This window comes from Betta splendens, chromosome 1 (genome assembly GCF_900634795.4).
Source record: "Betta splendens chromosome 1, fBetSpl5.4, whole genome shotgun sequence".
NCBI lineage: Eukaryota > Metazoa > Chordata > Actinopteri > Anabantiformes > Osphronemidae > Betta > Betta splendens.
Window position 1 is genome coordinate 7,701,237 of NC_040881.3, and position 11,725 is coordinate 7,712,961.

Below are 11,725 nucleotides of genomic sequence, written 5' to 3' on the forward strand. Positions count from 1 at the left end.
TTTTATCAGCTGTTTTATCAGCTGTTTTACTTCACACTTATTCTACTTTTACGGCTTTGGCTGAGATTTATGTAGATTAAAAGTTTATAATCTGATCATGACAGTGCATCAAAATCTAGTAGTCTAGTTGGATCAATAATATCTAAAAGCAAAGTAGTAGAAATACAGTACAAATACAATTATCATAGCAAAGTACCAGTATCTTAGTAGAGGCTGCAGTAGCAGAGAACGGCCAGCAGGCGTCAGTGTTTGTTTGCTGCTGAGGTCGTTTCACTTTCTGAATCCAGAGTCCTACTAATACTGAACGTATCTTACACTGATGACTTTGCAGATTGTTTATCTATTTGATTTGTGATTGGTTTCCTCCAACATGTCAGGTTTATCTCTTTAATCATGAACTTGGTGATGAAAGTTGACATCTCCAACGATTTGGAAGCTGGTGTGTCAGTAGATAATGGCTCCTACTGCAAGTTCTCTGTCTGAGTATGTGTCATCTTCCACTGATAAACTCAGAGTATGTCATGACCTGTTTTTTTCATGATTTGATTTGAAATCATGCCTTGGGGCCCATGGGGAAGATCTCCTTTGTCAAGTGATTGTGAAAATGTACCACAAAACCAAATACAAACCAATACAATCCATTCCAATTTTCCAATTTTCTGGAAAAAAAACCCTAAGAATCCAAAAGCCACAGAAATTACGGTTGGAAGAGTTGTGTACGTGACAAAGTGCTCAGAGCTCAACTGATTTGTGCTGTGAAAGTTGTTTTCAAGTAACCCCAAATGTCTCAGCCCTTGTTTAAGAAGAGAGTTAATTACATCAGAGGCCACAGGTCTGCAGTTTTTCACTAAAGTCTAGAAAAGGCCCGGAAATAGCAGTGAGGCATGTGGCCAAAGTTCAGATTAGAGGTTCTCAATCAGTCTCTAAAAACACAGCAAACAGATACTTATCAAAGCTGATTATCTGAACGGCAAATAAACTTGAGGGAAACATTTGTGTGCTGCATTGTTTTTAATATCACTGTTTACTGTAAAATCTGTAATGCGGATTCCTGTGCGGCGTCAGTCTAGTCAACAAGTGAAACCTGGCTCTTGCTCCAATGTGTGCGTTTGCACACATTGAGGCTAAAATTACAAGGTGCCAAAGAGACGGACGGTCAGACGGGAAAACGTCCGTCCGAGACGGAGGCGAGAGTAAAATCACATCTCATCATCTGTCGTCTGAGACAATAAAAGAAAAAAAAAAGATGAGTCACTCGCTGAGACGTGGACAGAAAACTCCATCGAGTCGACACAGTGTACAAAGAACCACATTTATTCAATTTCATATTTACAGCCTGTCACAGTCCACGTATGTACAAGAACCAGGAGTCCGCTGGGAACAAACGTGAGGTTATAAAGAGAAGTACAAGTATGGCACCGAGTGGTAGGAGAGATCAGTAAACACACACAATCATCTGAAGCTTCTAGTGGGGAAAAGGACATCTGACGCCATCGCTGCTTTATACATTTATTAGAACATTTCCAGGTCCAGAAATACATATTTCAACATCTTTTTCTGGGATCGTTTCGCTGCAAACGACCCGACTACTAGGACATAGTGTAACCTGCAGGTTTACATGAGGTCAGCTTTGACCTCCATGCTATACGGTTCAGTTTGAGAACAACGCACATGCTTCCAGGTGAGAAAACAGAGGCTGCATTAAAGGATGCTGGTGAGATGTTTGCTCTACTACTGAGCTACTACCGGCATGCAGTTCAATATGAGCCTTGGAATTAGCTGGTTTCCTCACGGTCTAGTGACAAAACAGGAAATACAACCGAGGAAGTTACTGTATATCATCACCGGGGCATTGAACTTGTGGGAAGCGGTTATAAGAAAACAAATGCGGGAATGCGGAGACTGTAAATCAAAGCAATGTGCAAGCAGCAACACAAAACCTGTGCTCATTGTTCCTTTCGAGCTGCTGGATAAAGTCGGGATTGATGTGGACTGGAGGCTTTTCAAAGTAAGAGCCCCCTGAAGGCGACGCGGCTTCACTACAACAGCAGCCGGCCGTGACTTGGGCTGAGCGGCCGCCTCTCCTGCGTGAGGATTAAAGTGCTCGAGGACGACCCTCGACTCAGACGCAGCATCTGCTTCTTTCAGTGCATCTGGTCGACTCGCGCAAACCGAGCACGTCTGCGAGCGAGCCGACCCCATGAAACATTCAACAAAGTGCTAACCGGCCCGGCCGCTCCGAGCCGGTGGCCATTTTAAAACACTGCACACTAATGAAACACGGTGAGAGAAGCCAGTGTCCTACGAGCAGACGAGAGGCATGCAGTGCATTTCCAGAATCGCTTCACTTCTGTACACGTCCCTTTACATGCAGTGGTGAAACTGCAGCAGTGAAACATATAAGAAAAAAAAAACAAGTATGTTTTATAAATGAAGCACTGCCTCAAAGACAAGCTCCATTCCTGCTAACACTGCATGTTTTTGTCAAACTTCAGAGGCTTTGCTTCATTCCACCGGCCCACAGGAACTCTAAATGTATTATATACACGTGAAAGAAGGTAGTTTTGAACACATTAGATGAGTGATTTATTTGTCGTCATTGCTGGCGTCCAAACTGCAGAATCCACTGGTGGGAAAGGAAAGGTTTCAGCCGACGGGAGCGAGGGAGGGGTGGGGGCGGTCAATAGTGGATGATGGACTCAAACAGCGCTTACCCGGATCCTTCTCGCCTCTGAAGCCCCTGCAGGTCTCAGGTGAACAAGCTGCGCACAAAATGGGACACGCGTTAGAACAACGCGGACGCAGTGAAACCCCGCCGGTGTCGGTTTCTGCGTCAGCCCCACTGTGACCTACCAACTCTCCCTGACCGCCTCGATGTCACTCACGAGGTTCTGGGCCAGACAGATGCCGAAAATCTGAAAGCGACAGCGGTTAATGAGGGGAGCGAGCACAGAGGACCAGCTCCGCAGCGGCCGGACGGCCCACGCTCACCTGCAGCAGCGCGATGCCGATGAAGATGCCCGCCACCACCGTCAGGTTGTCCTGCAGCCACTTCTCAAACTGAGGCACGCAGCCTTTGATGTAGATGAACGGCCGCTGCTCGGAGTCCTGGAGGAACGGAGACAACGCCGGCTCAGAAAATGCCCCGACGGCCTTTAAGGAGCAGCGTACGTTCACTGACCTAAAAAGCCCCTTCACAATAAAATGTCTCTGCTCCCACTTCCTGTCTGACTCGTTAAAACGGCTCAACTCTGGCAAGAAAACAACTCCAGCCTTTTCCTTACATTATGCTACTATGGAGGGCGGCCAAAACTAATGACGGGGGGGGCTTTCAATCCCCACTGCATTTCTGCAGCATGAGTAATAACCCACAGCCCAAAGTACTGATGGAGCCAGCTGTCGCTGAGCGGGCGTGAGCGTGTGCGTGAGCGTGAGCGAGGCGCTGGTGGAGGACGGCGGCGTCCAGGGTGGAGCAGCCACAGAACCGCGTCTGCTGCTCCACTGTTGGAGGGGAAACAGAACCGGAGTTCTGGAACGAGGTCTCACCGTCTTCGCTCGGATGTCATATCCACACTGAGTGTTGATGACGTCCTCCTGCGGAGAGAAAAGGCTTTTTAGATGGATTCGGAAATGACTCTGGTCTCTTGTGTTGTTTTAAAGGTTCTCCCCCTGTCAGACCTGAAGCGTTGCACCGCCACCACTGGGAGCGCTGCAGACCAGCGTGTGGGACTGTGTCAAACTCTAAATGAACCGAACCTGTGAGTCTGCGTGCAGCGTCGCAGCTAATAAACCCTGGAAATTCCCCAAACAACAGCGCTTTCTACGTTCTTCGCTTTCAGCGACTCCTTTCAGGCCGCGCTCGGGGAGGACGACCCCCGTGGAACAGCGTGACCTCAGATGAGCAAATAAAAAACACTCTTGTGCAAGTCTCGTCACAGCCAGAGAGCTGTTTCGCTGTCACTGTTTGCACAGTAAGAGGGCCAAAAAAAAAAAAAAAAAAAAAAGAAAAAGCGTCTCGGTCAAGAGAACTCCACCCAGCAGCCTTCAGACTGGCTGAACACTGAGGACTGGACGTCCTGTTGGAGGTCGGCCATGAACTCCTGGAGAACACAGATAACCCGGCTATCGGCCACAGCTTCCCCTGCATCTATCAGCAGCGGAAACGCCTCGTCGCGTACAAACGGAGCGGACCGTGGTTCTGGAAGGTGCCTGGCGCGAGCTCACCGCGGGATCTTTGGTGCAGCAGGAGAAGGGCACCCCGCACTTCTCCCGGCTCGGGTTCGAGTCGGTGCAGTTGAAGTAGATGTTCATGTTCCAGTCATCGGCCCCGAAAGCGCCACAGCATTCCCACTACGGGGTTAAACACACAACCATGAGGCCGGCGGGGTCAAATCTGGGCATGTAAATGAATATGAAAAGTAAACACATGTGCTCACGTATTCCTGAGTGAAGTCTATCAGGTTCTGCAGATCGATGTCGTCCCTATAGGCCCGAATGTTGTTGTTGATGAAAAGGTTGAGCTGATCCTTATCCAGTCTTTGAAGACAAAGGCCAGGACTCCCGCCGTCAGCTCCAGGAAGAAGATGATCCCGAGGAACACGGAGAACTGGAAGGACATTAAGCGTCACGGTTCTATGAGGAGCAGAGCGAAGGGAACGGACGCGGCGGGACTCGAAGGGGCTTCGGGGGAACGTACAAACTTGAGCAGGAAGGAGTTTTCTCGCAGCGCTCCGATGCAGCCGGCGAATCCCAGGATGAACATCACGCCGCCCACGAGAGAGAAGAGCCACACGGGGTCGAAACCCCCCAGGTCCGTGATGGACGAGATGTTGGAGAGGACCCCCTGAAGAAAAAAAAAGCAAAGTTAATGAGAGAAATACTTATACTACTAACCCTAACCCCCAGTACTGCAATGCACAGTCAATGCTACCAACAGGCACGTACACATTAGTACTGCGCTTCGTGGTCAGCAGCTATTAGCTTATCTTAGCTTAGCATAAAGACTGTAGACAGACTTTGGTCAATGTAAGTAAAAAATGACAAACTGTGGGATTTCTGTGCATAAATTGCTCCATTGGGTGAGTTTGTTTATAGTAAATTGAATTTCCTGTTTCTAATCTGTTGGAAATTCAGTTTCAAATATAAACTTCTGATTCCAATTTATAGTTTATTGACCAACTGCTTGTTGAATAAGTAACAAATAAATAAAAGTTATTCTTTGCATGGTCACGGTTGAAGAGGCGCATCTGACTGCGCACCATGAATGAAAGTGGGAAATGAATGGGACCCATTGAGTCTATTGTTGGCGTTCCCACCGGAAACCGGGACATTCCTCTGCGATCCGGCGAAGCCGCTGCTGCCATTTCACGCAGCCGCGAGACGTAAACACACAAAGGAGACGCTGTGCCCGCGCTCGCGCCCGGGGCACGCGCTCTGAGCTCACCTTCTCGCTCCATGCCCACAGTCCGATGGCGAGGAACGCGATGCCCAGGAACTGGCGGGAAGCAGAGGGAGAGACGAGGCGGCAGCGTTATTGGGCTGTGACTGCGACGTGTCGTCAGCGCACGCGCGTCCACAGAGACGCCACACAGACTTTCCTGGCTCGCGTCCACTCGCTAAATATGTTTGATGTCGCTCCGCCGAACGAGCAGGCGCGGCCCACATCAGAAGGAGCCTCTGCGCGGCCTGAGGGCGTCACGAGGCCGCGAGTTCCCGTCGCCAGCGCGGAGGCTGAACGCTGCGTTTTTAGATGGTGGAAGCGTTTCCAAAGCCAACACCAAACTACATGCAGATTTTCAGCATTGGCCCTGAACTGAACGGTGTTTTGATTAGAACATTGACTGTAAATGGCCCAAACGGTGCTTCAAGAATACAGATCTATAGGTCTGAATTATAGAGAACATCCCTTTGCTTCTCCAATATACAGACTCAAACTTTTACTTTGCTAAGTTTTTAAAGACTTTGCTGCAGATTTTTTTAGACTGATTCAGGTTAAGTTAGATTTTATACTTTCTGACATGCATTAAATTCATTAGTCGCAGCTTTGTATGCAACCAGCTATTGTTTTATTTTTTAACATGTTTGGAGGTTTTTTTAACATATTGATATTGGCATAGAAACTGCTGTAGGACATCTACTCTGGGGTTTAATTTCTAAGGCACCAGGGATCTCATTGACTCGCTTTTCGTTTTTGGATCGTCACAGATCGCAGATCTGCCTGGACGTGTTGTTGACGTGGTGCCGTCACAGCAGCCTTCCGCTCGTGTCTGTCGTCCGTCCCTGCACCCCTTGACCCTCTTCTTGATCCACTGACTCCAGCTCTTATCGCTGTGGCACCTCTCGCGACATCACGTCTCCCATCACTCAGCGCCCTTGTTGACCACAGCACCACCTGTCACTCACCTCCCCGTGGATCTGGGCAACTGTCAGCCAACAACTGTGGTTGGACGCACTGAACTAGACAGGGACCTACACAGTGTTGATGCCGCGTGAGGAGGCATTTTCTTTTCAATTATTTATTACCAAACCACTAATACATGACCGAATTAATTAATGACATCAGCTCTAATGAAAATTACGGTCACATTAATACATTATTAACATTAATGCGTCTTTTTCCCCTCTCGCCCAACCATCACTGATACAGAGCCCAGCTCCACAGACTCCGATGCAGCAACAACAATAGCGTGCGGGTCTCTGCCAGTGGGAGCAAGTGCACAGCAGCAGGGAGCCCGTGGTGGAGGATGCATCTACGCCCCCCCATGAAAACAAACCCTTAATGCGCCGCAGATGGAGAGAAGAGGGCTCATAAAGGAGCGTGAAGCCGGGGAAGCGGCGGGCCTGGAGCAGGCGACCTACCCAGAATATGATGTTGAAGCCGAAGATGAAGTACTTGATGCAGCAGCTGACTTCATGGACCTTGAAATGCTTCCCTGACATCATTTGGACGGATTTTCGTCTCGTCAAACGCCACCCGTGCCGGAGCTGAATCGCATCTATGGTCCCGCGCGCGTGTCACAGCCTGGATGCGGAAACACCCCGTTCTTTTTCACGGCTCGACAACAAACGCGTCTCGGCGCTTGATTAGAAACATCATCCCGAGTGTCCGCCGACAGAAGCGCAGGCGATGCGCGGGGCCGCGTGCGTCGTCGGTGTCTCTCTGGCGGCGGCAGCCTGCGACGGCGCGGACGTCCAAAGGCAGAACGGCGAAATAATTCCTGTGAAGATTAAAGCCAATGCGCCTCTATCTGACCCATAATCTAGACATGGCTGTTACGGGATAGACATGCGTGGAGACCAATCAGAGACGCTGGAAGAGGAGGCGGGACTTCCTCGTATGACTTGTACCAGTCTGCGGCCGGTGGACGTGACAAATGAATCAGACTCCTAATAAAACATACGAAATTAAAACGAATTAAAAACCACGTAAGTCATAAGTATGTGGAGAGCCAGCAGAGCTAATATTTATGTTTAGACAGGTTACATAAGCACAATGTGACCAATCAATTAATCATTAAATGTCCTCTTTCAGCTCAGTGGTTCATTGCAAGACATTTTGAAAAAAAATTCAATTAGTATAATAGTGTATAATTTGGACAATTGTAGTTATCTTACTACTAAGATAAAGTAAAATAACGTCTTTATTGAGTATATATAGTTTACTGTGAAAAGCAGCTTTGACAAAGACAACATTTCATACTACAACACTAACTGAGCTTAGTCTGTGTTTCTGCCCTATTGAACCTATTCAGTAGCAATACATGACTTGCGAGTACAAAAAACACACATCTAAACCACTCTGTAGGTTCACACGTGTTATTTTTTTTAAAATGTGTGTTTTTGTAAACTCATTGGTGAAAACAACTGCATGTTGGAACAAGCTAAGGTTCAGTGAAGGAGTCTAATGAATTTTAGATGATCTATTTTATGCACTGAGGACTGAAAGTAGTTGAACGTGTCGTAGTATAAAATTAAGTAGAGGTGGAAAACTTTGCCCCCTTGTGGTTATAAAGTGTCCAATCAACACACTTGTTTTGCATACTGGTTGTTGTTTATTGCAGAAAATACAGTACAAACACTATTATACCTCAAGGATTTGCTTAGAAAACAAGATAAATTATCAAAATAAATACTTTGTGCGTATTTGTATTGTCAATACAAGCGAAAGAGATTTCCATACACATTTCAGTTCATAAAATCACACCTCGCCATGATGACGTCATTATCATACCTCATGCCAAGAGGAACACGGTGTGAAATAAGCAGATTGTTCTCACACAAATCCGGTGCATAATACAAGCAACCGACTTCATAATCTGATGTATGACACTGATGATTTGTAGTTCAAACCATGAACAGCTAAAACTCTACAACTACTTTGTCCAAAGAGTCAGTGTCGTTTTTCACGATGACACAATAAAAACAAACACTACTATTTGGCAAATACAAATTTAGCAACGTTTCAATATAAAATAATGCAGTTCCTTCACTTTTGGCTGCACCTTCAATTATAAAAATACAAATTCTTTTGGCTTCAACAAAACTTCATATATCAAATACCACTTGGGAATGTGGGACAAATGTCATTGTAACCCCTCACTTGGCTTTGCTGCTCTGCAGTGTGAGCAGCTCCTAACAACATGTGAAACAATAACGTAAAAGAGTTTAGGCACTCTTTGAATTTTTAGACTTGGTGCTTTTGCTTTGCAGCAAAAAAGCTTCCCTTTTAAATCATCATACAGAAACTGCTGTTTTTAATCAGACGAACACTAATAGGTTTAACTTATGAGCTTAACGACATGATCGCACCTGATGATTGCACCTGTTTGAAGGAAACTGTTAAATATACAAAGCTAATCAAATCAAATTCCCTCTTCCTGTTTAATAAAACCTTTTTTCAGGAAAAATTTAAACAAAATCTAAAATACTGAGTATGGCCCACATAACCCCAAAGAACATAGATCATGGAAAACATACTGTACGTAATGAAAACACTAATTATTTGTTGATCGATCAGGCTTTTTTTAAAACCATCTGGTTTTTACATTCTGCTTCATTTTGGTTTTGGCAAATATCAACACCTATTCATACAATACTATGTTAGTTTCATAAAATAACTGTGGATTACATTATCAAAATATATACAGAAATCTACTACACATTTTGTGTACTACCTTTGACAATCACAGCAGCATGCTAGACGTAAACACAGCACCCATGATAGAAACAGGTGCTTCTCCATGTCTCTGAGCTGTGGTGCATCGGCATGAATCCATCATGTAGTCTCTTACATGAGACTTACAGTAAGGCTTTGTGTGAATGAGCTTCTAACACTTCATTAGCATTAACCAGCTGTTTGATTCTTTGACTTTTATTGTACTCTGCGTCACACTTGATGAGTGTTCCTGGCTGGGAAGGCAATATACTGAGGTTCTTGGGGTTTTGAGTTGTAGAAAAAGCCGCCTGACGTGTGGAATACTAATACTTTTACCATTACATGATCTTTCTCATGCAAAAGCCTGAGAACGGGTTTGTCACACGCTAAAGGTTTCTTGGGTTTCACACTGTGTTTTGTGTCAACATCCTTGCCATGAATGACTTTCCGCCCGGACCGAGGCATAGAAATCTAACCCTCACACTCAGTTGTCACCTACATCGAAAAGCACCGGTGGACGCAACCTGAGCCACGGACGCGAGGCGCCGGGAGGTGCACGCCGTCATCACATTGCTCAGATACGTCCTGTTGAACAGTCTAGAAACAGACTCCGGCACTTTAGGTCACCTTGACAGTGGACTTCTTGTGGACGCAGAGCAGGGAGACGTAGGGTACGCCGATGAAGGCCCACCTCTCATTGGGCCAGAACATGATGACGGGTCCTCGCTCAGGGGCCTCGGTTGCGACATCAAAGTAGGCGAAGCACACGCAGCCCAAGTAGGAGGCCAGACAAATTAAAATGTGCCTGCGAGAGATAGGACAGTTCAGTTTTGAGTGAACCACACGACCCGAATACACAGTGTCAATAAACTGGAGGATAAGCTGGACATGAGCTCACCAGGCACAGTGCAAATAGGGAAAGTTGACGGACGACCACATTTCACAAAAGATCCTGTCACTGATCCAGCAAAGCAGAGCCAGCGCCCACCAGATCCCCGAGACCAGGCCCAGCTTGAAGACGCGTGGGTTTTCACACCTGCAACGACCGAACACACGACCGTGGGAACACGCCCACCGCCGGCAGCATGACATTTACCGCCTCGTGCTGCCAGATCGTGCCAGCAGAGTCTTTGCCTCGCTGCTGCCTCCAGTGTCATTTGAAACGGGGCTGAGATTTAAACAGCAACGTTGCCAGGCAGAGAAAATACCGATAATATCGAAAAAAACACATCTAGATACGAGTCTGCAAAAACTTACAACACAATAATTATATATACACACTAATATATATACATCTTAATAATGGAAAAAACAAAGCAAAAATTTTAATAACCCTCTAAAAACACTAGACTTTAGAATGTATGAACACGCTGATAGTGAAGGAGCAGGATCACACAGTTTAACATTCAGACTCAGAATACTTTCATTTAAACTTAATTCATAGAAGTTGTGTTTATGATCCATGACGGTCAGCACGTTTAGCTCTGGATAACCAGGTTATCTGCTCTGACACACTGTTGACCCACACATGCGTGAACTGCTGATGAACTATTCTTAGCCTCTTCCTTGGATACGGCAGAGCGCCGGGTGCCAAACAGAGGCGGGCTCCACTGTGCTGATGATGCACTCTGACACAGTTTGTCAGCTTCCCTTGAGAAACGGGGCACTTGATGGCGTCATGCCGCGTTACGAGCCTTCCGTTTGCAAGGTTGTTTCGGTGCGACAGGAACGTGACACAGTGACTCACTCAGCTGCAGATGTTAGGAAAGGTTTAGGCCGCATTGTGATGATTGTGTTACCAAACTTGGTTGTTAAAAAAAAAAAAAATAGATCTGTCTGTTCCCAAAATGACAAATGAAAACTAACTCTTATAAAGTCTGGTGTGTTGCTCTGTTTTGCCCACCTCATCCTGATGATGCTGCAATACAGTCATTCTCCTCAACGCCAGCCAAGCGTTAAATTAATACTGAGAGACAGTGAAAAGAAACCCCTGAAGCCAGCGTTAACGAGCCAAGCTCAGCCAATTCCCTAACATACATGTACTGTAGGTACCAGTGCCATAAGTCGGACGACACCTTTTCCTAACTTCAAAAACCACACAGACAGAAAACAACCCCAAAAGAGCAGGATGAACGAAATCCTGTTGGTTTCAGCCTAAACAGAAGCAAAAAACATGAAAACCTTTGTTTGGAGACACTGCTGTGGAGTTTGACAGTTGGAAGTGCAGTAAAGATAAGCAAAGACTGCTCTGTCTATCTGGGTGGAGTCCTGCTGAGAGGCTCCACTCACTCGGGAATAGAAAGGAAGCGGCTCCTTCAATGACTGATACCACACAAAACATAATAAAAGATATTAGTAATATACTATTACTATTGTGAACTAAAACGTTCTCTGTGACAAACAGAGTGGGTTTAAAAACTCAAACTTTTAGAGACACAATGTCTTTGTTTATGGGATTATTAACCCAGTCATTACACATCTATGATTGGTATAATTGCTTTACCACTTCTAGTTTTACGTAATACTCATAGGGGAAATCCTACACAACAGACGTGTTGTTTTTGTCCAACT

At 46.0% G+C, this 11,725-nt stretch overlaps 2 protein-coding genes across 2 annotated transcripts in view; both read right to left on the reverse strand.

Annotated features, from left to right (window-relative positions):
* Window positions 1-1,293: 1,293 nt before the first annotated feature.
* On the reverse strand, window positions 1,294-7,435 carry LOC114861830 (tetraspanin-5). The gene is given in 10 exon segments (XM_029161512.3): window positions 1,294-2,762; window positions 2,854-2,915; window positions 2,992-3,108; window positions 3,547-3,594; window positions 4,225-4,350; window positions 4,437-4,528; window positions 4,531-4,606; window positions 4,697-4,843; window positions 5,444-5,494; window positions 6,859-7,435. Coding segments are annotated over 10 exon segments (816 nt in total). The 5' UTR covers window positions 6,943-7,435; the 3' UTR covers window positions 1,294-2,749.
* Window positions 7,436-8,028: 593 nt separating this feature from the next.
* The window catches only part of acer2 (alkaline ceramidase 2), a 7,563-nt gene continuing 3,866 nt past the window's right edge, over window positions 8,029-11,725 (reverse strand). Inside the window, exons 5-6 of the mRNA XM_029161383.3 lie at window positions 10,053-10,190; window positions 8,029-9,959 (exon numbers count right to left, since the gene is read on the reverse strand). Of these exons, the coding sequence (XP_029017216.1) occupies window positions 9,773-9,959; window positions 10,053-10,190 (325 nt within the window). The 3' untranslated portion in view covers window positions 8,029-9,772. The remainder of the gene's footprint in view (window positions 9,960-10,052; window positions 10,191-11,725) is intronic.